The sequence below is a fragment of the Astatotilapia calliptera genome, chromosome 7 (genome assembly GCF_900246225.1).
Source record: "Astatotilapia calliptera chromosome 7, fAstCal1.2, whole genome shotgun sequence".
NCBI classification, from domain to species: Eukaryota; Metazoa; Chordata; class Actinopteri; order Cichliformes; family Cichlidae; genus Astatotilapia; species Astatotilapia calliptera.
In genome coordinates this window covers 42,821,165-42,848,437 of record NC_039308.1, presented here as the reverse complement: position 1 = coordinate 42,848,437, position 27,273 = coordinate 42,821,165, and the positions used below count along the sequence as shown (strand labels likewise).

At 38.7% G+C, this 27,273-nt stretch overlaps 2 protein-coding genes across 6 annotated transcripts in view; one reads left to right on the top strand and one right to left on the bottom strand.

The window, feature by feature from the left end:
- aass (aminoadipate-semialdehyde synthase) overlaps window positions 1–18,830 on the top strand; it is a 104,513-nt gene extending 85,683 nt beyond the window's left edge. For both annotated transcript variants that reach the window (XM_026174889.1, XM_026174888.1), the window contains exons 14-24: window positions 8,886–9,007; window positions 10,036–10,165; window positions 10,431–10,541; window positions 10,965–11,073; window positions 14,346–14,486; window positions 14,582–14,749; window positions 15,382–15,477; window positions 15,953–16,068; window positions 17,987–18,075; window positions 18,161–18,337; window positions 18,503–18,830. In XM_026174889.1, the coding sequence (XP_026030674.1) occupies window positions 8,886–9,007; window positions 10,036–10,165; window positions 10,431–10,541; window positions 10,965–11,073; window positions 14,346–14,486; window positions 14,582–14,749; window positions 15,382–15,477; window positions 15,953–16,068; window positions 17,987–18,075; window positions 18,161–18,337; window positions 18,503–18,621 (1,378 nt within the window). In that variant the 3' untranslated portion in view covers window positions 18,622–18,830. The remainder of the gene's footprint in view (window positions 1–8,885; window positions 9,008–10,035; window positions 10,166–10,430; window positions 10,542–10,964; window positions 11,074–14,345; window positions 14,487–14,581; window positions 14,750–15,381; window positions 15,478–15,952; window positions 16,069–17,986; window positions 18,076–18,160; window positions 18,338–18,502) is intronic.
- A 4,369-nt stretch (window positions 18,831–23,199) lies between these two features.
- The window catches only part of LOC113026289 (receptor-type tyrosine-protein phosphatase zeta-like), a 93,020-nt gene continuing 88,946 nt past the window's right edge, over window positions 23,200–27,273 (bottom strand). For all 4 annotated transcript variants that reach the window (XM_026174882.1, XM_026174883.1, XM_026174885.1 and 1 more), the window contains one exon: window positions 23,200–24,177. In XM_026174882.1, coding sequence (XP_026030667.1) covers window positions 24,025–24,177 — 153 coding nt within the window. In that variant the 3' untranslated portion in view covers window positions 23,200–24,024. The remainder of the gene's footprint in view (window positions 24,178–27,273) is intronic.

Below are 27,273 nucleotides of genomic sequence, written 5' to 3'. Positions count from 1 at the left end.
ATGAGATAAAGGAGAACGACAGCCTGATACCTGCAGGCCTGACCACAGGAGATGTATCACTCCTGTAACACCTGTAACGTTCAGCAGTCGCCTCATTGTTCTGACACACACAACAAAACTATTGACTACACTACACACTAACTACACAACAAAACACACTAACTACACATGATTTGCGCTAAACGTCGCAAATCTCTCACATCTCAAAACACCGCCGTCACTCCTAAAACTTCCCCCTTCCTAAACAACAAAATACCATGTTGCTTAGGGGTGCAACGATACACAAAATTCACAATTCGGTTCGGTTCGATACTTTGGTGCCACGGTTCGATATTTTTTCGATACAAAAAAAATGTTCATGCCTTTTTAATTTGTCATTTATTAAAATTATAAATATATATTTTAACTCAAAAGTACAGTTTTTAAATTGAATGTCGCTGAAATAACAAAGTAATAAAAAAAAAATATCTGATCGAGGAATCACTCATCTTTGGAAAAGAGAGTTTATTACAGAGAAATGGCTCTTTCCAAAATAAAAGCTATACTATCCGCTTCTTCTGGGCTATAGTCTCAGCAGCATATTAAACATATCAGGTCCCCATAAGGAGAATCCTGTGCTAACAGCTGTCTAAATGACTCGGGTAAAGTTTGTAGCATGCGCGCTTGTTGTTTTTGTCTGCTTCCACTTGTCTTTGCACTAGGATGATGTCAGCATAAATGTGCAGTCATATTCGTTGTGTTCTCACTAGTGCTGTCAGCGTTAATCTCGTTGAAATGACCTTAACACCACAACACGGCAAATCTCCGTTAACGAGCTACCACGGATCGCCCCATGCGTGGGGCTGGACGGCCAACACGTTAACGAGCTAACTGCGCTAACACACTAGCTCCCACCCATGTAATTGAGCATTGCGTGGCACATCCAACATACTGTTTTACTTTTGTCCATGACGCGCTTACCTTCAGGGTCATACGTCACATGAAAACCAAAATAATTCCAAACACCAGATCTGAATGAGGGTGGGGGAGGTTCAATTTGCCATGTTGCAAGGAGAGCTTAACTTCTGTCTCGCTAGCTTGCCCTGCGCTCACTGAATCTGCGTTCGACTACTCCGCCTAGGCTGCACTGTCGAGCGCAGATTCACTGAGCGCTCAACACAGACAGCATCATCAGAAGGAAAGTTGATAAAATAAATTACAAATGTTGTATTGTTCGATACATATGCGTACCGAACCGAAAGCACTGTATCGAACGGTTCAATATCGATACGAATATCGTTGCACCCCTAATGTTGCCATATCATTTTTTGGATTGGTTGGCATGGTACATTTTTCCACCAATAGGAAAGGGTGGGGTTTTTTGGTTTTGTTTTTGCTCACAAGCTTTTGAGTGTTTTCCGTATAAAACGCTGTTTTTACCATTTCTTCCCGCACTAAATATAAACAACGATAGTATTCAGGAAGAAAACCAAACATTGCATATATTTTTATCATAACTCTGGTTTTACGTGGCCTATCAACACAATTTAAAAACTGGTATAAAGTCCACACTTTTTCCTTCAATTGTTCCGTCTGTCCTGCTCACATCTCCAATGGTTGTGCGCGTTGACATTAACGTGGCTTCACTCCTTATCAGCCGGTTTGCTGGCTAAAACACCAGTGTCAGCACATAAGGACGCTGTCATAGCCTGTCAACGACGTTGATTAGCTGCGTATATACGAATGTGAATCGCATTATTGGCTGGACTATGGGATAAGGTGGCATCGTTCTAATCCCATACTGGAGCAGCCAGTCACTTACTGACTAACAATGCAAAACAGAATTGTTAAAGTATTAATTTTAATTTCAATTCTGGTTAGATTTTTTTTCTGTGCGCAGAGACCATGCCAGCAGTGCGCACGCGCGCAGCTTAGAGGGAACATTGCCATGATGGACATTAGACCAACTGTAAAAATTGGATGAAGTTGTTCACACTAAACCCAAACATTCACTTCATGCGGCCCCCCTGGCACCAGCTGAAGGCCTACCAAGGTTGAAGCTGACTGGAACAACAAATTCTTCCCATGATAACAGGATTGTTGTCAGAATTCTTTGTACCTCCTTCAAGGCCACCTGGATCCACTGGAGACTGTGATGCCTCAAAGGCATTTACGTCATTTATCTTTAATGTTTGCTTTAAAATAATTAATTTGTTTGTAGTTAAGTTAAAAAGAACAGTAAAAAGAGTTAAACATGTTAAGAAGATTTAATTTTGAAGGTGAACTTGCTAATAACCTCACTTCCTGGTGGGTTCCCTGTATTGCTTCATTTCCTGTTTAATTCCTCATCCTGGTTGCTCTAAGAGGGAGAGTGACATGCGGTTTTGCTCTGAGGCTTATCCACAGCCATCCACTTGGGAACATCGTTCAGGCAACTCCGTAAGTGTATATATTTCATGATGAAGGTGTTAAAAAGGCATAAATAGCGGTATTTGTTAAAAATTATATTTTATTTGTGATTCATGGAGGTTGATATGTACATGTTAAAAAAGGCATTCCTTTTGATGATCATTACTGTTGCTCAAGCTAACACGAAGATGTAAAGTCATATTTTGAGTTATTTCGTGATACAATATTTATGTCTTTTCAACCACAGTTTTCACCGCTTGTCAAATGAAGATTCTGAGTAAAAAGTCACGTCTACTCAGACTCATGTATTCATTGAGAGAGGTTTAGCTTAGTGTTTAACCAGAGTTGCTACACTCTGCAACAGAACACTACAGAGACTGTTGACCTTCGCTTAACCGGGTGTGGTGACACTTTCTCTCAGATGAACATGGGATACACACACACACACATGCACACGCATGAAACATGTACACTGATACTGATACGTCCTCACTATCACTCTCCCTCCCCCGAATCCAACGCCTCCTCCCATGCTTACCTCCCATCCGATGTGGACACCAGATCATTGCAGCAGTCCCAGATCAGCTGTACACACTGGAATACTCTCCCAACCTCTGACAAAGCGGATGGCACAACACAGAGGCCATTTACGTGAAAAGGGAAAGACTATGGAATCAGAACGATGCCACCTTGAAACGAAACCGAAAAAAAATATTGTAACTGAAATAAATGTACTGAAAAATCTTGCATTGAAACTGAAAAAAAATTAATTGAAACTGTAATTTTTTTGTTTTCGCTTACAATTTTTTTTTTCAGTTTCAATGCAAGATTTTGCATGTATTTGCATATATTATAATGCTGACCAATGACTGGAGAAAACACTGACGACGCGGCTGTGGTCACGGACAAACTTGCACGTGTCTGTTCGGGAATGGCAGATGCTGAGAGGTCCAGCGTTTACATTACCGACTATTTCAAAGTGACAGCCTGAGGTGTTCTTCAGTAAATTGGACTACCGGACAGGAGGACCTGAGGCCCCACCGCATTATTTTTGGTAAGTTAAATGTGTTTGTAAACTAATCCGTAATTTAGGTCCTTAGCTAGCTACCTAGCTCCATCATCTCATCTTTGCAGATGTCCATTTATAAAGTATCAACAACTCAAAGGTAAACATGATATTAGAAAATGTGTTAGTATATAAGGTCTTTAAAACAAATAAAAAATAAACAGCTCATATGTCAGCTGTCGGCAGAACTGTAGGACTGAACAACTTCAGATCCCGAGTGTGTGAGGACAGAGAAGGAACAGCTCTATTTCAGATTTGAAAGATAAACTTTATATTTCAGTTTGTGATCATTCTGTTCTGTTTGTGATTACAGGAGCCGTCCTCAGATTCAGACCTCAGCACCACCCAGTGACAGCAGACAGATCATCCTATATCTTCAATCTTTGTAGTAACTCCAAAATTAACTGAAGAAAACAGTACAAAGGTTAAAGTACCACATGTGCTGTCAGTGAAAGCTGCAGCTGTTTTATTGATAAATTTAAAGACAAAAAGTCAGAAGGATTAATCACCCGTGTAACTGTGTACATCAGCATTAACAGTACCTCAGTTTGGTGTTTCAGAAAATTGCTGATCTCAGACCTGCACAACTTCTGTTTTAAACACTGAATGTACTCAGCTACATGAAGAGCACATGATGTTTTCTCTGACACAATTAAATAAAACCTGATTAAAGTCAAAGGTTGTTACTTGTATTTGAACTAAAAACTTGTGATCTGGAATTCTTTCACTGTTTTTAGGCAATAGTGTGTTATTTATCATAAAGTAATTCAGAGTCATTCATACCACAGTAACCAGTGAGCACAAAATATATTTAACTTTCTACAGGACTTAAAGCTATTACTATAGCTTATAGCTATAGCTATTACTTAACTGCACTACTGTATAGTTCTGTGTAAATAATCATTCTGTACATACGATAATTTTTAATCCTACAACTGTTTATAACTTGCATAGTTCACATTTCTGTATAACTGTATATCTCAGATTTCTGTATAGTTTTTTATTACATATTTATATCCTGTTCATATCCTGTACATAGCTTGTACTCACTACAGCCTGTACATACTTATAGTTATAGAATATTCTTAACATACTTCATACCGTGTACATTATAACATACCATAATAGACCTATTTCTGTAATATACTTACATATCTATATTATTGCTAATATATATTGTAATATATCTATATCATGGCTAAAGCACTTCTGGATGGATGCAAACTGGATTTCGTTGCCATGTGCATGTGCAATGACAATAAAGTTGAATTCTATTCTATTCTATTCTATTCTATTATGTAAAAGTCCAGACCCTCTGAGGATTATCTGAGTACTTCTAACATTACACAAAGCAAAGGTCTCCATCAGTGTTCATGAAATGCTGGGTTTATCCTTCTTGTGAGGGAGCTGCTGGTGAAGATCACGAGCCCTGCTTGATCCCGGCGATGAGTTTCAGTCTTCCTGGTGTTTGTGAAATGATGCCTCTCACTGTGGGTCAACAGAACATCTGGCACAGGACAGCTGTAATGAAAGAAATTGGAGAAGTTTTGAAAAAAAAATCTTGGAAATACCCTATATGTGAGAAGCAGATTTTGTATTTACTTTTCTTTTGCCAATCAAGATAACTGAAATTATAATTTTCACCATACAATTACTAACCTTGTCATCTCCTACACTGTCTGTTTTGGGCTCGTCCTTCCCAGCGCTCATGAGACTGCTTTGCTGCACTGTGGTATGAGGTGCTAACCTGTTGACAGTGTCGGGAAGGTTACTTTTAAAATGTATTCCACCAAAGATTATAGAAGTAATGTATTCTGAATACTTTACAACTACATGAATGTACTATTGCTGTGTGATTTATTACTATTACTGAAGGCTACTCACCATACCAATACCAACTAGATGTTAAAATCATAATATAAATGAGTAACAGTAGGTGGACATTTTGTTAAGCCAAGCATTTGTTTAACCATAACTATTAATGACTGAATTCATTTTTTCAAAAATAAAGATTTTAACAGTGTTAGGAAGGTTACTTTTAAAATGTATTCCACTATATATTACAGATTACATGCCCCAAAATGTATTTTGTAACGTATTCCGTTACGTTACTCAGTGAGAGTAATGTATTCTGAATACTTTAGATTACTTAATATATTATCATGCTTTTTACAACAACATGAATGTACTATTGCCAGGGATGGGTATCGTTTAGGTTTTATCCGATACCGGTGCCAAATCGGTACTTTTGAAACGGTGCCGATGCTCAAACGGTGCTCAAACCGGTGCTTAAAGAATGGAGAACACAAAATTGGTCCAAAAACCTCTCATGTTCAGCTGTTTTTTTGTAAAAAGATAACAATGTTAGCCTTTTCTGCAGCTATGGGGCATATATGGTATCACTCTTGGCTGGAAGCAGTGCTTAAACAATGGAAAAAACACAAACTTTGTCCTAAACCTCTCATGTTTAGCTGTTTCCCTCTTTTTCTTTTGTCATTTTAGCCTTTTTAGCCAGGGTGAAGGGAGTATCTGCCATCAAACAAGAAGACAGCCGCATGTAGCTATGATGATGTTTGCTAGTTCACCTTACATGCATTAAAGTAATAACGTGGTTAGTCTACTCAACGTAAATTACACACGAACAACATTAAGCTACTCACGCAGAGAAGAACGGCTGCTGCTGCTGCATCCTCATCATTTCTGCTACACTGGCAGGGCTAGGGGCCAGGACTCTCCTCTTCGTGTTTTTGGGGGGATGTTGCTAACTCCGGGTCTGATAACAGGCACCACACCCGCAGTAGATGCGTTCAGTGTGAGGTCTCGCAGCAAGCTATCAAATACGGCGCATTTCTCGGCTTTTAAAAAAAAAGCCCTCTATGCATCGCCAGGTATTTCATCGGATTTGAGGTGTTACCTCCTTTGACAGTATCACAGTATCAGCTTAAAGCACTTGTTGCAAGCTGCTGAGTTTGCATCTTTTGCTGTGAAGTACAGCCAGACTTTTGACCGCTTCGCCTTGGGCATTTTTAATCTGTAGCTCTGCTCTAAAAGAACGTACGTACCTGGGCCCGCCTACTATCCTCGGAAACGTAAAATGATTGGCTAGAAGTGTATCACAGCTCAGGAAAAAAAAAGCACCGAAATGTGCGCTGCTTTTCGGTCTGGTTACTACCGTTTATGTCAGAACACCAGTACCCATCCCTAACTATTGCTGTGTGATTTATTACTATTACTGAAGGCTACTTGTCATACCAGTGCCAACTAGATTTTTAAATCTTAATATAAAATGAGTAACAGTAGGGTGGACATTACGTAAGGCTGCACTTTTTGCAGCGATCTCGTATGGAAAACTATTCCACGCGTATATAAAACAGGTCCACGGCTCCGAACCATAGTAAAGGGACCTCTGGCTAATACGTCGGGTTTGTGTCGTGCTCGTAGCTGAAAACTAGCTTTACTTTGTTGTCTGGGTCAACTTTGCTAGCGAGAGACAGAGAGAGGCGTTGAAAGGCTGCTCCAACGGAACTGACAAAATATGACGGAATTGTATTGACAGCTTCGTCATCTAAAACTTTTATTTGTTGCTTTAAATGATTCGACCAGAAAACCTGTAATTTGTGTTGTTCCAGTCAAATCATACAGTTTTAAGGATCAGATGGAAACATTAATCAGAATCAGAAAGGGTTTTATTGCCAAATGTTGAGCAGGTTTACAACATTAGGAAATTGCTGCGGTACTTAGTGCAAACATACTGTCATATAACGCTTAAATAGACATAAAAATAAGAATTAAAAGTGCTAAGTAGATAGATATATACATGAGTGCAGGTGGTGATCAGTGCAAACATGATCAGTGCAAACAGATGAATGAGCAAGGAATCAGAGTTTCATGAACTGCATCTCTGGTGTTCCTTTTTTATTTGCAACAAATATCCATATCTGATATCCTAGGTATGCTGTGCTTCAGTTTTTGAAATCTCATGTTTTAGGTAGAGATCGACCGATCCGATATTACGTATCGGTATCGGTCCGATACTGACGTAAATTACTGGATCGGATATTGGATAGAAATAAAAATGTAATCCGATCCATTAAATATCAAAAAAGCACCTCACAAAACTTGCAACACGGCGTAACTCGGCTTATAACCTTAGCAAGTCGGAGCAGTATGCTCACATGATAGAGCGGCTGGGTGTATTTGGAGCCTCGCTACCAAACCAGCATTTCATCTCTGAGAAAGTTATCCCAGAGAGAAGTAAAGCAAGTGTGAATGTTTGTAAAGCATTCCCGCGTTAAGCTTAACAACCAATACCTGGAGCGACTGCCTCTTCTTGCTGCTACTTCAATCATGAAACTCCTTAATGATCAGCTGATCGGCTTTTCTGTCGTGACTCTCTTGTTTGTTTATCGCCTACTTCGTGCCAGAAAGAGGAAACCAGTGGCTGAACAACTGCAGCACGTTTAACCTTGATAAGCTGTTGTTAGAATTTATTTAATATTACTTTCTACACCAGGATCTTTTTTTACGTAGCTGACGGCTGGTAACTGTGCAGGGGCGGATCTAGCAAAGTTTAGCCAGGGGGGCCGATAGGGCATTAACAGGGAAAAGGGGGCACAAAGACATACTTTTCTTTCTTATTCTCATTTAAAATGTCTAGCTTTTAATAAATAATTATCTGAATCTTACACCCAAAGTTTTAATCTTATGTAAAATGTATAGAAGTCAATTACTGTATATAGTAACTAATAAGTCTAATATACCCTAGTAAGCTATAGTGCTTTTTCCTTTGGGAAGGTACCATCTGTGCAGTCTGCAATTCTGTTGAAGGAAGATGTTGAATCTATTTAATTATTCTTGAAAAATAATTTAATTCTGTGCATTTTTTTTTCACACTGCATCAAATTAAAGTTGATTATGTCGATTAAGCATCATGAGGTGTAGGTATTTTTTTTTTTTTGCTGGGAGTTTGCAACCCTATTAGTTAGGTTGCTTAATATTTCTGCTAAGTATTCTTTAAAATACTAGAATAGGGAGGATGGAGTAGGTTTAAGTTTATTAGATTGATCAGTATTGCTGAACTATGAAATATTTTGGGTGCAGTGTATTTTTTTACATACAGGTATAACAGAATAGCTTTAGTGTTGTTGTTTATTTAAACTTGAGTATGAACTTATACAAAATGCAGCAAGATATTAAAAAAACAGTTTTATTGATTAAAAACACACTATATCGGATTCATATCGGTATCGGCAGATATCCAAATTTATGATATCGGTATCGGACATAAAAAAGTGGTATCGTGCCATCTCTAGTTTTAGGTACTGAACTCAAATCTGTGGAGTTCAGTATGTAACTTTCCCACTTGGAGGCTCAGAAATTGAAATGTTGTCATGCTTTACCATAATAACCCAGCCTGTCTGATGTTCTTAAGGGAGAAAACTCAGATCATGAAGAAGGCCGGCATGAAGCGAGTTCTGCTGTTGGGTTCAGGATATGTGTCTGGACCTGTTGTGGAGTATCTGACCCGTGATCAGGGCACCCAGGTTACTGTGGGTGAGTTTGCCTGTTAAACTTTATTAAGACTGAAATGTTCTGGGCTTTTGTGGGATTAAAATTCATGTCAGTCTTTATTGTCAAGTTTATCATTTTCAGATAAATAATGAAACCAACGGTCAATGTTTAATATTTTTATAAAGGGTTAGTTTGGTCTCTTTGAAAGTATTATGAGGAGTGAGAGATTTGTATACCCCATCTAATGGACACATCACAACCTTGAACAGTGTTAGTCAGTGTTTACTCAACTCTGCCAAAAGGTAACTGTAAGCAGTGCAGGTTACTGACTGACCATGTTTTCCCTCTTAACATAGATGTATGTACTTCTACTGAGATTAAATTGTTTTGGGGCTTTGGAGATCAACAGAGTGAAAACATTGCATCAGTATACTGGTGTCAACCTTAATGCTGGTTAGCCTGTTAGATTTCTGTTACCATGTTGGACCCCAAGAAGACTTACTTCTGCAGTTTGGCTGAGAGTCAGAGGACTTTCATTGCTATTTTAAATATTTTCATCTTTAAGAAGCTTAACTGTGACTTATTCCTTTAGCCTGAGGAAGTTCACTTAGATACAGTTTATCATAAATCATATTGTTTCATCTCTAGTAAAAGTCATAAAACACTTCTAACACTACCCTTAAAGTGTAAATCTTACCATTGGGGTTCTTGTCCAACTTAGGACTTTAGGTATCTTGGTGTTATTATTATAATAATGAGTGCCATTGACTATATCTAGAAGATGGATATATTCTTGGTAGCTTGGGTAGCACAGTGCATCACGTTAACTGAGCTAACATATAAATGAAACCCTGAGCCACAATATTCATTGATAATTGCATTAAATTGGCCTAGATTACAAAGACACCACAAACTTCCAGCTGAGTCCAGCTGAGTGGCTTACATTAACAGTTATAAGCACAATAAAGAGTACATTACTTAAAGTCTTAAAAAAAACTGAAACTGAGAAAGTTGACAAAGACCAGAAAATTATGTGTAACAGTGGTTATTGTTTCTTTGTTTGCGTTTAGCATCGATGCTATTGAGCCAGGCAGAGGAGCTGGCAGCCAAATACCCCAACACCATCCCTGTCATGCTGGATGTCAGCAGCCAAGAGGGACACCTAGACTCTCTGGTCAGAGATCATGACTTGGTCATCAGGTATAGCAGCAGGACAGATATAACATTGGTGGCAATTATTAAGTAATGTGTAAAGTTGTAATGATTTCATTTATTCCAGATGAATACTTTACCACAATATGTATTACCACAAAACAAATTCTTTTTTATTTTTTTATCATTTCATCTCCAAAGTAATTTAATGGAGCCCAGTTATTTTTGGACTGTTTTACAATTTAACATTACATTATTAGATTAAAATATCAGTCCGCTTATACTTAAGTCAACCCCTTCATCTTCTCCTCAGCTTGCTGCCTTACTCGTTCCATCCGCTTATCGCCAAACACTGTATAAAGAGGAAGGTGAACATGGTGACAGCCAGCTACCTTAGTCCTGCCATGAAGGCGTTGCAGAGCAGGTAATGATCAAGTCCACAGAAGTCTGTTAGGAATTCAGGATTACTTTCAATAAATGTTTCTCTATTATTTTCCTATGTGTGCACATCATCCTCAGCAGTATTAATAAATTATTGTAAAACATATGCATAGGATTTGGGATGCACAAATGTATAGGCAAATGTTAGTCTTGTTTCTTATTGTGTCACATAATTATTGCACTGGCTAAACGTTTGAAGGTTATGGGATAAAAAGCTGTGACTTTAAAGTTTAAACTTTGAATTTTATAATGACATTTTCTTATTTTTCTTTTGATAAGAAAGTGAAATGCATAGCAAAAATAGAATAAAATAAAACAGAAAAGATCCCCCCTAATATTATTAAGAAATATAGTCATGAAAAGTGAAAATGCATATTTACATGTTGAATGCATTTGTGTGTATTAGTGCAGAAGAAGCAGGGATCACGATCGTGAATGAGATGGGACTGGACCCAGGCATCGACCACATGTTGGCCATGGAGTGTATCAACAAAGCCAAAGCTGAAAGCTGCACTGTGAGTGAACATTGCAACACTGAGATAGAAAATCTGGCACCTGTATGTGTGCCATATAAACAGTGTTCAAACACACATGGACAGTCACACTATGGCTCAACATGGAAAGTTTTATGTTCAACACATGCTGAGTTTCACACAGGTTCCAGTTCAAGCAGACAGACACAGGCTAATGTGGAGTTTTTGAACTGGAATTTGTTTTGTTTTTTTCTTAGAAACTAGTAATGTAAACAAACAAATTGAACCCAATATTGTTCTGACAGACTGAACACTTTAAAACTAGACACAACTCAAGATTAATGATTCATGCCAGCTTCTGTCATATCAAGTGGTTAACCTGATCAGACTTTGACAGATACATAAATACAATTGTCACTAACTTTATTAAGAACAGCTGTAGACCTGCTTATTCATGCAATCATTCAGTCAGTCAGCATACAGTGGAAGCTGAATCCAATGGTTATTCTGTAAGCACTGATTTGCCAGGTTTGTTTCCACGCATGATTTTCTTTAAGCATAAACTAACCAATTATGGATCACACAGCTGCTGAATTCAGAGACCATAGGAAAAAAATATTCTCTAATTGAAAATTGTCTACCTACTATTACTCCTTTAAAGTGGACCTATTATACTCATTTTCAGTTTCATGTTTGTATTTGTGAACTATATTACAGTGACTTTGCCTCATTCAGGTTTTGAGACTAATCTTATTTAACTTAGACTAGACAAGTGCAGCCCCTAAGTTTAACCACAGACTGAAATAGCAGTTTTAACTCATCTCCGTAACGCCATACTCCGTTTAAACTTCTCTTTTGATCAGTGATGGGAATAACAGCGTTACAAGTAATGGTGTTACTTTTTTCAGTAAGGAGTAATCTAACTAATTACTGTTCCTATCGTTAGAACGCCATTACAGTTAATAACAAGAAAATGCGGTCCGTTACTATTTTTCAACAAACAGACGGTTGAAGCTGTGTTCAGTTTACCGCATCTCATATCAGTTGCACAGAAGTAGCTGTAAGTAATCTGGGCGCTACATCTTTAAGCAATTGTGTTGATAGGCCACGTAAAACCAGAGTCATGATAAACAATATATATGCGTGTTTTTTGGAGTGTGTAGTTAATGTGTTGTCTTGTGTAGTTAGTGTGTAGTGTTGTGGATAGTTTTGTGTTGTGTGTCAGAACAATGAACCTGCTGTCTCCAGGTACAAAAAGGAGTGATACACCTGCTGCTGTCAGACCTGCAGGTGTCAGGCTGTGATGTTCTCCTTTATAGTGGACAGAAATATTTGGAGTGGCACAAATAATTTGTGTGGCATATTATTGAATGCAGAAGAGCTGATTGTTATGTAAATAAATTCAGACACGTGAGGTTGTGCTGAAAAGGATGAGACCAAACAAGGCAAAGTAAATAGTTTTTAAAGGTGTAATATAGAGGAAACATCAAAAGTAGTTTAAAATGGCCAATTATACCCTTGGACCCCAGAGGCTTAAACTTTTTTTTTTAAAGTAACGCAGTAGTTACTTTTCAAATAATTAATTACTTTTAGAATCTTGTAACTCAGTTACTTTTTTGAAGAAGTAACTAGTAACTATGATTAATTACTTTTTCAAAGTAACTTGCCCAACACTGCTTTTGATTGGCAACTCCTATTACAAAAACGCACTGAAGAGCAGGTAGGTTGGGTTTCTTCACTTACAGATAGCCATTTGCTTGAGATAGCTCTGTAAGAATATCCTCTCTCTTTAACATCACAAAGACCAAAAATGCAAAAAACTAGAAGCTGAATATTTGGATCAGATTAAAGCCTGAACTATTAGATCACAGGGATTACTTGGTACACTGATCAGGCATAACATTATTTATTCTTCACTCGCTGTGTTTATTCACCACTTTGCCTTTAATCACTACTTATTATTAATCTCTTGCTCCTTTCCACAGGGTGTCTTTTGTCCCTTAAATCCCAACTGGTCATGGCAGATGGCTAGACCCTCCTTGAACCTAGTTCTGCTGGAGGTTTCTTCCAGTTAATATAAAGTTTTTTCTTCCTACTGCTGCCAAGTACTTGCTAATAGGGTTTCATCTGATTGTTGGGGTTCTCTCTGCATAATTGTAGCTTCTTTACAATATAAAGCACCTTAAGGCAACTGTTATGATATATAAATAATATAATGTATTAAAAAAATATGAATAAATAGGACTTGTTTGTCCAGCATATGCCACAGATTATTAAGCTTGATTAGGTTGAGAGTTAGGGTTAGGGTTAGGGTCAAACTCGTTCTTGTCCTCCTTAAACCAATCCTGCTCCAAAAAGGCTACAGCTATTAAGGAATATTGTTTTGGTTAGAGGGTGTACATGATCTGCAACTATGCTTAGGTAGGTGGTACGTTTCAAAGTAACATCCTCATGGATGGCAAGACCCATGGTTTCCCAGCAGAACATTGCCCAAAACATCTCACTGCTCCCATGTCTTGTCTTCTTCCCATATGCATCTTAGTGCCAGGTGTTGCCAAGGTAAACAATGTACCCAGCCAGCCACGTAATGTAAAAGAAAATGCAATTCATCAGACAAGGCCACTGTCTTTCATTATTCAGTTTCACTATTGTCCAGTTCTGATGCTCGGGTGCCCATTGTTGGAAACCATGCATCTCCATATGCAACAAACTGTGATGTACTTTGTATTCTGACACCTTTCTAATCAGCAGTACGTTTTTCAGCAATTTGAGCTACAGTAGCTCGTCTGTTGAATCAAACCAAACGGGCCAGCCTTCTCTCCTGATGTGTATCAGTGATCCTTGGCTGCCAGTGACCTGGTTGCCGGTTAACAACTATTCCTTGCTTGGACAATTTTGTTAGACATTTCTGTAAAAAATTACATTTGTTGGTATCATTATAAATACACTTTAGTGCATCCAGATAGTATTTACAGTGCTTTACGTATTTGATATTTTGTCATGTTACAGCCTTATTCAAAAAAATATTAAATTCACATTTTCCAACAGACATGAAGCTTAGTATTCAGACCAAAGAGTTAAATCTTTGTTTCATTAGGCCAGAACATTTTGCCTCTAATGGTCAGAGTCCTTCAGGTGCCTTTTGGCAAACTCAAGATGAGCCCTTGTGCATTTTACTGAGTAGTGGCTTCCGTTTGGTCACTAACATATACCAGCTACTAGATATTTTAAGTACTTTCTGCATATCAACAGTAGCTTTAGCTGCATTTTTGTGTAGCTGTCTGATCATTCTTTATGCATTGAATACATTTTAGGTGGAGTCCTACAGCTCATTCTGTGGTGGTCTTCCTGCTCCTGAGTGTTCAGACAATCCTCTTCGTTACAAGTTCAGCTGGAGCCCATATGGTGTCCTCCTCAACACTATCAGTCCCGCTATTTTTCTCAAAGACAACCAGGTATGGATGTCTCAAAAGACCATAAATTGTTAATATGTTTTTTTTTATTATTATTTACTTTCAGTAAAGATAAGATTTTTTTGTCTTTCTTTGAGGTGATAAATGTCCCACCTGGTGGCTCTCTGATGGATTCCACCACTCCAATGGATTTCTTTCCAGGTTTCAACCTTGAGGGATTTCCGAATCGTGACAGCACGAAATACGCTGAGCCATACGGCATCCAGACAGCACACACGCTCATCAGAGGAACTCTGCGTTTTAAGGTACAACACACATAGACAAACTGCACATACAAATACAACTGCTATACAGAATTTATTATGCTTAAGAAATAATTAAATTCAATATTAGATTGTAATTATAATCTGTAATAATCTAATATTGAAATTATAATTATCTTTGATTATAAAAGGCATAAATAGTCTCTGAAATGCATGAGTTTTGGACTCCCCATTTTGACACCTCAGTGTTAGCATTTTGGCACCTACCATGTTAGTTTTTGAAGACAGGAGTGACCATATTAAGACACGAGGATGGAGTTATCAGTTAACACTAACCAAACAAAGCCACATCAGTAATAAGTGCCCAGAACATTAAATCTCACTACAGATTTGGCAGTGGTACAAAATGAGCTTTAAACTTAACTTGTACTACAGAAGTACAAGTCCTACATTAATCATCAGCGTGGCCAATCAGTGCACAGCAATGGTATCACTGTGATCTTGAGGTGCGCAAAATATACATTTTTCTGTGTCCACGTAACTTTGCAAATATCCAGCACTCAGCAAAATATTTAAAACCTTTTCCTTCCGTGTAACATAATCCCCTGATTAAACCTGAAACCCAATTTATTTTAACATATTTTGGTTACCTCCGTTCTTGTCCTGTTACTCAGGGTTTCTCGAAGGCCATGAGTGGTTTCATTAAACTGGGTCTAATCAACAGCGATCCCAGTCCCATCCTGCAGCACACGTCATCACCAGTTTCATGGGTAAGAACCTCTTTTAGTGTTCAAAAGCATCCAAAGATGTGGGCGGAAAATAGTCAGTTAACAGTGCACCCTGCTTCTTTCTGTCATTCAGTTTAATGTAACAAGCTGCTTTGAAGCTCTTGACTGTGACAGTAGAGCCTATTACAGTTGCTGTTTATTAGCATCAAGGCTGCAGTGAGCTGGGGCACTCTGGCATTGATGAGAGTATACAGCAGACAATATTTGTCATCTGCTATCTGTTCGACAAGAAAAAGCAGCCTTAGTGCTCCGTGTTTGGGTTGTGTTTATCAGAAATCAAAAGCTGGTTGATGATGATTGATGTAACAAGGGTTTTCTCTGAAAACACTCAGAACTTTTTATCTGAAAAGACAATTCAAAGAGAACCAAATAAATAGCAGCCCACCTACAAAATGTAGCCCTGAAGTCTCATGATTCATTAATGCGATGCAGTGACTTGTTTCTCTTCTTTCTACAGAAAGAACTCCTCTGTCAGCAGATGGATTTATCTTCTTCTGTTTCCCAAAATGTCTTTGAACAAGCTGTATATGAACACACAGGGCAGGATGACTTCAGGATGGACACTCTGAGATGGTGAGAAGCCATCCTGAAGTTAAAAAAAGAGCTTCTTTTAGTCAACTAAAGCTAAGCTGTCTCTCTCCTATTGTGTTTTCAAGATTTTAACACATTTCCTTTTGGTACCATCTCTCTCATAGTGTCCATGGGTCCTTTAAAAAAAGTCTTCAGATATCTCAGAAACTAAATCACTTTTCACTTTCAAGCCTTTCTGATTAATAGAAATGGGGGAAAGGGAACAGTAGAATAAAAATGTGAGGGACGTCAAGACTCTTGAACCTGAGAATGGCTGCCATGTATGTTAATATTTTTTTCAAACCAGGATTAGGCTCTATATACTACTGAGTCCAGTGGCCTTATAATCTAATTAAAAAGTCTAATGACAACAAGGATCTGTCCTGTGTTTGCAAAAACAGGCCTGTCCAGTAGGACACAATAAGAAAACTGCACTTGGGCCTGGCCTCTGTGCACAACATTTCGCTGATTAATTTATGGGTCAGTCAGTCATTTGGGGTTAAAATGAATAGTTTTGTAAATTTTGTTCATTTTGAGCCTCGTATCTTGTGTATGCACACTGGCAAATAACTAGCAGTTTCACAGGCAGATCTATCGCTCACTCATTACATACGGTTTCAAAACACGAAGATGAGGGAGGCTTTAAAACAGTACTTCATAAACCAGTGAGTGATGTCACAGCGCCTTTTATTGTTTATACCAGCAGTCCCCAACCTTTTTTTACGCCACAGTTTAATGCCAGACAATATTTTCATGGACCGGCCACTAAGGTGTCACGATAAATACAACAAAATAAAATGAAGCGACGAACTGTGGTACTTTGTAAATATAATAACTAGTTGTGTAACTTTATTAGCAGCGTCCTACTGAAATGCGCCAACAACACTGAGAGTCACATCCTCCTCTCTGCCCCTTAATGCTCTCTAGTTGCTATGGTAATGCGTAAATATTTATTTCAAAATAAGACCTATAACTACAACACGGGAAAAGACCCAGGGAAACCGAGTTAACAATAAAAATCCTGACAGCCATAAATTTCACACCCGAGCCTAAATTCTCACAGTACCAAACAGGCCACGGACCGGCCTGGGGGTTGGGGACCACTGGTTTATACCATCTATGGTTTACACTGAAGCTAAATGCAATGTTAAAACTCCCCTTATTCAATATATTTGGCCAGTCTGAAACCATGTGAAGGTAAAAGCTTGTATCATATTGTCAGTGTGTGAGAATTGGCACCTTTCAGAAGAGTCTCGTCCTTATCAAGTCAGAAAGTGATTATCAAAAGTATAAAGATGAAATGAAGCCTGAAATAATTTGAATTGTTTTGTCATTTGGTGGAATCCTGTACTACTTTAGCAGACATCCAAATATCTGGTATATTCTTTTGTGATTGATACTGCTCTTCTGAGTTTGCGTTGTCCCTATACACAGCGCCCCAAGAGCAAGGCTATGCATCTTCTACACACTTATTACTGCCTGCCTAACAAGTACACCTGAAGTGGTGTAGTATGCACAATCATCAGTTTAAATTAGCTTTTCCAAGGGTCTCTTCAGACCAAGGCTTCATGCTGTCATTGTTCTCACAGTTCTGGCAGTGAATGCAAGAGGGTCACACTGGCATTGAAATGTAAATTCCTCTGATGGTAAAGTGAACTGTTGGAAACATTCCATCTGTGTTGTTAAAGGGTAAAAAGCAAGGCGCTTGCAGCTCACATTGAAAGACTTGTTGTTCATTTATTCAATTCACCAGCAACCCAGCCACAAAAAGCAAATGCTCATCTCTTTAGATGTAGCCAAGGACACGTGGGCTGCCGCTGCAGTGTGTAGGGTTATTAGGGCAGAGTAATTATCTTTCGAGCCTTAAGTATTGTTTTGTAACGGTTATGTTATTTTAATAACCATTTTTTTATTTCTGCAGCTTAGGGATGCTTGGCGATGAGCTAGTGCCCCATGCAGAGAGCATTTTGGCTGCCCTTGCAAAACATTTGGAAACTAAACTTTCATTCGGTGAGCTCATTAATACCATATTAGAAGAACAGGAGTATTAAATGTGACACCAAGTGTAAAAAAAACTATTGCCTCTTGTCATCAGATAAGGGAGAAAGAGACATGATCATTCTGAGAAACGATGTGGGGGTTCGCTATCCAACTGGAGAACTAGAGACCAAACACATCAGCCTGGTGGTGTATGGCGACCCCACCGGCTTCTCAGCCATGGCCAAGACTGTTGGATACCCAGCAGCCATTGCTGCTCGGATGGTTCTTAACGGTTAGTGATTTCACTTTTCAAAAATGTTCATTTTCGTTGGTCTTTCACTTTACAGAGAGCATTCAAACTATGTTCAAACTAAATTTAGTCACCAACCTCATTCACTGAATATTAGATAAATACTTGAGAATATAATGTTACCGGCTCTCTATACTTACTTTGTAGGTGAAATCAATACAAAGGGTCTGGTGGTTCCAATGGTGAAAGAGATCTACGAACCAGTGCTGGCCCGGCTGAAAGAGGAAGGACTACACTTCATTTCCAAAAGCACCCTGCAGGAGTAGAGCTACAACATCAAGAAGAGCAAATGACTGTAAATTCTAATCTTGTCTACATTTCATGTCATTAATCGACCTTTAAACTCTTCAGACAGATTCTGGCTCACCTACCTGCTTTCATTCTGAGTTTATAATAATACTCTAACATGCCTACCCAGGAAGGTTGTTTGCTCCCTGATTTTTTGAATTCACAATAAAAAGTTATCTGAAGCATTGTAGATTGTTTTGTTTACCTTGTTGTACCTTCTTGTGTGGGCAATCTTATTTCCATTGCCAAATAATGCTCCCAGTACCATCTGATAAATCCAGCAATTTCTTTTATGTATGTGCATGTGTGTGGTTGTTACCTTGACAACTGTTCTTTCATTCCATTTCAGGCTTGGTGGAGGTGTTAAATTCAGTGCCAAGTGCCTTTATCCTGCATTCTTTCTAATGGCTGCCAGAGGGCAACTCCTCTTTTTGTGTGTGATTCTATTGAAGTCTAGAATTACCCTCCTGTGACCTCAGCGAACACTTTACTGACTGATAACAGTCGATAGTTATTGAAAGCAACATGAAGCAGATTTTGTCCCCTATTAGAGTCACAAGACTAGTGAGAACTTTATGTAGTGGTTAACACATTTAACTTACACAAGAAAGATCTCTGCTTGAAACTGGTAGTACCCACAAATCCAGCTTCAAGGAGTCACAAGCTCGTGCTAACTGAAGTCACTACAGGACTTCATGTGATGCAGTTAAGTGACCAATTAAATAAAGATAGCGGAGGGCATTACACAGCAGTTGTTTTGTTTGCTCTCAATTTTGACAGCCTTATTAAAGATTAATGTCAGTTTTGTACATGCGCCAGATAGCTTTTCTTCAAATTCTTTAATTCTCACTCGCTTTTGCAACTTTGTACTTTTGTGTTACTCGCAGCAACAACTCCACCTCATTGTTAGTCCAATTAAAAAAACTCGGTGCTTGTCTTTGACATTTTGGCACGATGTTTCAAAGAGCTGGAAAGTAAATAAATGGCTGACAGAAATGAGGCAGGCCGAATCGTCTTGCGTTTCACGCATGCACAGTACTGGAACGTGAGCGTTTTAGGCGTTTCAGTGTGGACGCACAACTCTGTGAAAACGACTGAAAACGGTAGTGTGGACGTGGAGCGTTTTCAGACGACTGTGACTATGGAGGCCAGGCCATCAGGCGCAGCACTCCATCACTCGCCTTCTTGGTCAAACAGCCCTTACACAGCCTGGAGGTGTGTTTGGGGTCACTTTGCTATTGGAAAATTGGCGGCAGCATCTCTGCTGGGGACAGGAAGAGACTGAACAGGGTGATCCGAAGGGCCAGCTCTGTTCTAGGATGCCCTCTGGACCCAGTGGAGGTGGTGAGTGACAGGAGAATGGCGGCTAAGCTGTCATCCCTGATGGACAACATCTCCCACCCCATGCAGCAGACTGTGACAGCACTGAGCAGCTCCTTCAGTGGGAGACTGCGGCACCCACGGTGTGGGACGGAGAGATTTCGCAGGTCTTTCCTCCCCACTGCTGTCAGACTCCATAATAAAGACTTTAACTGATCAAGCACACACATCCATACATATGCAATAATACTAAGTGCAATAATCCTTTCTATCATCGTTGTATTTTTACTCAGTTGTATATAGTATTTGTATTTGTATTCTATTTTTATCTTATTGTATATTTATTTTATTTTATTCTACTGTATATAGTATTTTATTCTATTCTGTACAGCTGTGTACTGTATTTATTCTTATTGTATTCTAATTTTTGCCTCATAACTTTTGCACTGTCCACTTCCTGCTGTGACAAAACAAATTTCCCACGTGTGGGACTAATAAAGGTTATCTTATCTTATCTTAAATAAATGATCGTCCAACTAAACACAAACTGGATGGCATGTTGCTGTAGGATGCTGTGGTAGCCATGCTGGTTCAGTGTGCCTTCACTTTTGAATAAATCCCCAACAGTGTCACCAGCAAAGCACCCCCACACCAAAACACCACCTCCATGCTTCACTGTTTGAATCATGCATGTAGAGAATATCCACTCACCTTTTCTGTGTTGCACAAAGACACCGCTGGTGGAACCAAAGAGCTCAAATTTGGACTCATCAGACCAAAGCACAGATTTCCACTGGTCTAATGTCCATGCCTTGTGTTTGTTGGCGCCAACAAATCTCTTCTGCTTGTTGCTTTTCCTTGGTAGAGGTTTCATTTGACCATAAATGCCTGAATCGTATAATCGTCTCCTTTGAACAGTTGATGTAGAGATGTGTCTGCTGTGTGGCATTTATCTGGGCCAAGCTCCCAGGCCTCTGGTAGAGGACCCGAGCTTGAAGGATAAACCGCCCGCAGGGGCGTGCTGGGTGTTTATATATATATATATATATATATATATATATATATACACACACACACACACACACACACACACACACACACACACACACATATATAAAGAGAGAGAGGGGGAGAGAGATACATACTATAAGATCAGTTTTAATGGTCTACCATGTTCCCTAAGGTGCACGGAGCCACAATATGCAATGTTTACGATTTAGAGTCGCTCGTCCTCTGTAGTGCGAGCTAGAAGTACCACATGGTATTTTTAGGTGGTATTTTTAAGGTGGTTCAGTTTCATGTGTTCATGTTAAATCTGTTAGTAACAAGAATATGACACTGAATAATAACAAATGGTTTTTATTTGTCTTTTTGATTGACCTTCACAATAATCAAAGATTTGATTAGTAAAAAACAATCAGATGGTTCTGATATTTTGCTTTATAAAATAATGATTGCATGAATAAAATTATTATGTGAAGTATTTCTTATTCATTTTTTATAGATTCGGATTGTCACAATTCAATTATAAATGTAATAGTCTGTTGTTTTTTTTAAATTTCTTCTTCGTTGGATTGTTACTATATCCATAACTGACCTTTTTTATTTTTTAAGCTTTTTTAAATTTTATTTTTAAGCTTAGAGCACTACAGAATCCATCGGATTCAGCCATGTTGATAGCAAAGCCGTGCAGGTAGGTGGAATTCTCTTGTTTGCAAGGTATTTGGGTAAAGTGAATCTTTTCCTTCATTCTGAGCATGTTTAAGCTTCCAACATTTTGCAGAAGACCTTTTCTCCACAAGATTTCCTTATTCATTGGTGTTGTAGCTTTGAGGTCTTGGTGTTCGTAATGCTTGGATCTTAGTGCAAACAGTGCAGTAATTTAATTGCAAATGCGCTAACATTTAAATCAATTGAGAATCCATCCACTGAGAATTTAATGTCAACTAGCCAGGATGATTTTTTTTATGAATTTTAGGGATACCATTATATTCAATAGAATTTGCTGAGAAAGCTCAGAATGAAGATTTGAATTAAATTCCAATAGAAATGAATCATGAATGAAGTGCACTACCAGCAAAATAATAATTGTTATTATGCTATAGTCCTTCACTTCCCAACCACAACGGGAACATATCACCCACAGACCCAAATGGAAGAGAATTATGACGGTCTACAGCTGCAATCAGTTTTCTTGTTATCTTCAGAACTTTCCACACTCTTGATTTGTCCATTTCACGCACTAGTTCTCCCTTACTTATCTTTTTATTGATTACTTACTTATCTACCTCCCATTGGTTCCCTGTAAGGCTGGATATCAGTGAGCTGAAAATCATTCTGCTAATCTACCGCTTTGCTAATTGGTGCTTAGCATGGACTTAATATATCATCTTGACACCAAAAGAGGCCAAATGATGATAAAGGCTGCAGCACACTATTTCTTTTGCATCAATACACAGTATGTACATGTTTACAATTATGGCTGATATTTGTCAGCACAAAGCTTTAAGATATTAAAAACAGTTATTGCGTAATACAGACTTTTGCACCTGTATTGCTTTTTGTGACCTTTTTATTTGTGACATGGTTCTGATCACTTAATTAGTTGAGCTCAACTCTTCAGAAAAAGATGATCAGCGTTTTTGCTCCTTCTTGATTTAAAGGCAGTTATATAAAGTAGGGCACCAAGCAGAGACCAATTAAGTTTGTATTCATGAAAAGTCAAAAATGCAAATTAAAATGTGGATACGTCTGGACACTGACCTATTTTCTGTCCTGAAAAGGCACATTTCTTACAGTGTCTTAGCCTGGATTAACACATGCAAAGATCAACTGAAATAACCAGGGATTAGTCCATGACTCTGTTAAGGGAATTGTATAATCCACAGACAAGAATCATCATTAGAAATGGAATTGGGTATGTCTCCATTTTCGGTGTTTCTTGATTCGGTAACATCTCTTCTCTGTCAGGCTCACAGAAGGCTGTTTCTCCTCATTTTTGTTCCTTTTGTCTGGACCTTGTGACCTTTGACCTGCCTCCTGTTGGTTCTCTGTAAGGCTGCATATTAATGAGCTGAAACTCATTCTGCTAATCTACAGTTTTGCTAATTGCTGTCTACAATGGACTTAATACATCATCTTGGTACCAAATGTTTAAATTGGAAATTTCCAACATCACTTGTATGCAAAACAGTGTATTTAACTAACTTCTGAGCAAACCTCTAATAGTTCATGTGTCTGTTGCATCTTTGCAGGTATATTTGTGGTTCAACACACAGTAACAAAACACTCTCACAGGCTCTCTTTGGTGTTCCTTCCCTTATTTAATCCCTTAGCTAATAAGCCAGCAGCGATTCCTTTATAGCTAAAAAACAAACCAAAAAAACAAAAAGGTCAGTACCCATGCATGACTGTTACAAAATCCATAGTATAAAAGCAGCTAGGCAATTAGAATTAAACCCTTCAAAAATAAAAGCAAAGGTGAAAAGCATAAATAGAAATTTGGTCCATTCAGGGTATTATTATAATATTATTTACAGTACATTAATCTACTATTCGATACCCTTATTTTATATTTGACTGCAGCATGCTACACCAATTTAAACAGAATTTACATTTAACAGAGCAAGTACTCTGTTAAAGACACATTAACAAAATCAATATTGAAAGAGTCTGACAAAGAGTCTTTCCTTTGACCTTAGCATTTGATGTCAAAAGATGCAGCTTTTCCCTTTTTCCCCACATTTGGCTCAGCGCCAATAAATATAAGATTGGCGTTGACAGTTAGTCTCAGGGCAGTACAGCATTAAAAACATTGAACAATTAGTCTACAGCTCATATCACAGTTAGAAATCCAAGATGAGCAAAAAGGCACACATTACAAAACTGTATAGAGGAAACTCATACCAGTCTCAATCTACAAAAGGCAGAGTCTTGAATGACAAGATTTCTCGAGTGATTGTAGCAAGAGTCTGGATTCACTAGCAGCTCTGTTGGTGGTTTCAGGGAAGGGACGAAATGCTGTTGCTCATTTGTAAAAGTGTAGTATTTTTTTGTTGGTTTTATTTATTCGTTGGTACCAGGGATTCAATGCTTTCAGCCATGCTGGTGGTTTCCGTCACGATGGTCCCGTTAGCGTCAAAGGACTGAGTTTTCTTGTCTTCTTGTGTCCCGATGAGACTCAGCATGGCTTTGTACAAGAACTGGTACTGCTCCTAGAAAATGGGTAAACAACTCATTATATGTTCATTGTACAGTTTTGTGTGTTTAACTAACCTGCTGTGCATATTTTTCTACTCTACCTTACCACTCGCAGTGCTTTTTACAACCTGCCACAATCACCGATCCACTTCTTTTTCTGCGCTTTCTATCTAACATTTACACACACAATAGATACATTGGAAAGCAACTTGGGGTTATCTTGCGAAAGGATATTTGGCATGCAGACTGGAGTAGCCAGGAATTGAACCATCAACCTTCTAATTACTAGATGACCTGTACATTTGCGAGGTGGCTCAGGAGGTAGTGCTGGAGCCTATCCCAGCTACTACAGTGGGAGAGGTGGGATACCCTGGAGACAACCACTCACATTCACACCTATGGGCAATTTAAAATCATCAGTTAATCTTACCCCACTAACTGCATGTCTGTGGACTGTGGGAGGATCTGGAGTACCCAGAGAGAACCCACACAAACACAAGGAGAACGTGCAAACTCCGCACAAAGGCTCTGGCCAAATGGTGTAGTTGAACTCTGGATATTCTTGCTGTAAAGCAACAGTGCTAAACACCAAACCACCATGCTGCCTTGCTGAAAAAAGTTTTTCCTGAAAAACCAGTTCATACATTTGTAGGCTGGACTATTGTAACTCATTATTACTTACTTGATCCAAAATACTGCAGCAAAAGTACTGACCCTGTTAAATCCAGAATCTAATTTAAAATCCTTCTAAAACAACTAGAATTTACAATTCAATTGCAAAACGTTTTTTGCAAGGATGTGGAACACTGTGGATGTGAACAAAGAGTTCTAGATAAACAGCTTGTTTGTGTACAGTGAAAACAAGTGTGCCCAATAAAGTGGCAGACACTGTAAAAGTGGTTTGTTTGTTTGTTTTAAACATACTGAAAGTTGTCAGATGTTAAAAAAAAAGAGAGAAATATGTCCCTTGCATCCAAAATTGTCAGTACAAGAGAAGTAAAAGTGCAGACTGTAAGCCACTGACAGACTTCCTGACAAAACACATGACAGCCACTGGTAGGTGTGCCCCTTAGGGGTGAGGGAGTAGGACTATGACACAGGCCAACCAATCCGCAATTGATATTAAAATGAGGGAGGCATGACATGAGAAAATGGCCCCTTTTCTCTCTGTCATGCCTGTAAGAGAAGCACTTTGCACTCCTCTCACAAAATGGCTTTAAAATGAGGCTTCTCCATATCACATTCAGATCAAATGTGATATTTATGTGTTTTAAAAACCGTGAGCATCCTGACAAGTTGTTGTCCATATGTGTGGGTTTTTGGTATGTGTGGTGCTTAAATTGAGGTCAGGAGAGCAAGTTAAAAACTGAGGTTATTTTCTTTCTCTCCAAAACTGGTTGGAGAAATTAGTGAATAAGAGTGAATGGGAGCACAGAATGGCATTCGTCTGAAACAAATGGCTCCAGGTCAAAAAGTATATTTATTTTTATATGCTCCACAGGGCTCGCAAAATCGCTAGCCCGACATCCCGGGGCTAGCGATTTTTCCAGTCGGGCTACCAAAATCTATCTCTGCCCTGCCCGTCGGGCTATCGTAGGAAGGAAAAATATATGTCAATGCTTTTGCATTCTTTCGGAAATTTCGTTTGAATTTGCGCTTCTTTTTTGCTTTCACTTTGCAATCGTGCGAACTGTGTATAGAGAGCGACAGCACTGATTGGTGAGTGACGATAATTTGCGCACCAATTCCTCTGACATCGTCTTATCAATCGTTAGCTTACTATGCAAACATGACAAGTGAAATCTCCCGCAGCTTAAACATGTGAGAGGTTGATCGCGCAGAGAATCGCTGAGCTTATGTGAGTCCGTGTGTAAAAGCAGCAGGATATATATTTTAGTTCTGCTGAGCCAAATAAGAGAGGTCAGGGTGAAGAAGTGACAGCCAAAGAAAAGCTTACCACAAAACGGAAAAGTTATGACAAATGAGACTATAAGGCAAAAAGAAAGTGCAGCTTTATGGTTTCATGGACAAAATAATTTCTGTGGCTGCAAAATGACGAGCTATATAACCGGGGCTGCACATAAGTGGTCCGCAGGTGCGCATTCGCTGTCAAAATAAAAAACGCGCACAAGATAAGAAGTTGCAACACGTGTTTGCGTACATAAGATATTCTGGAGGAGGACACACATTTATTTAGAACTCTTAAAGATGTCGAAGAAGCTCCTTTAAGCAATTACTTTGGTGTTCCTCCACCTCCAAAGAAATGTCAGAAGGAGTCCGAACCACAAAAGAAGCACATATTCTCGGAAAAGTGGTTGCAGGAGGTGAGCTGGCTTCAAACAGATGATGAACGCACAGAGATGTGGTGCAGAATGTGCCGTGAAAATCCCACTCTAGTGGACAAAAACAGTGCTTTTTATATGGACGCAAACGCGCGTTGCAACTTCTTATCTGGTGCGTGTCTTTTATTTTGACAGCGAATGCGCACCTGCGGACCACTTATGTGCACTTGTGTAAATAACATGATGTTCTGCCGGGTGTGTTGTTGGTTTTCCCTCGATTTCTGAGTCGACAAGCGCCTTTGTTACTGGGACCAGTCATTTTAAGAAAGGCCCCCATTAGAACCCATGAGAAATGCAAGAAATGCATTATTGCTCAGTCTGCAATGTCTTTCCCAGAACAAACACCAATTGCAAATAACATACTAAAAATAAACCTGAAAATCAGTTTAAAACAGCGTACTATGTTGCAAAGAGTGAACTACCACTGGCACAATTTAGCAGTCTTTGCAAACTTCAAAAAGCAAATGGCCTAGATCTTGGTTCCACTTGTTTCTTACCTGTGACTTCAGTGGAAATTTCAAATTCAGGATCTGACACAGACTGATTCATGTCCTACACAGTTCTTACAAGTTCATAGAAACTTCTGTTCAATTAGAACCAAGTATTTGAGTTGATGATTGTAATTTTTATACAATGTTGTAATTTGTGTTTCAACAATTTTTTGATTAATGTTTTGTTTCCTTTACAATATTATACTTTAATGTATAATATTGTAAAGGAAACAAAACGGGAAACAAAACATCAATCAAAAAATTGCTCTCTTTTTTA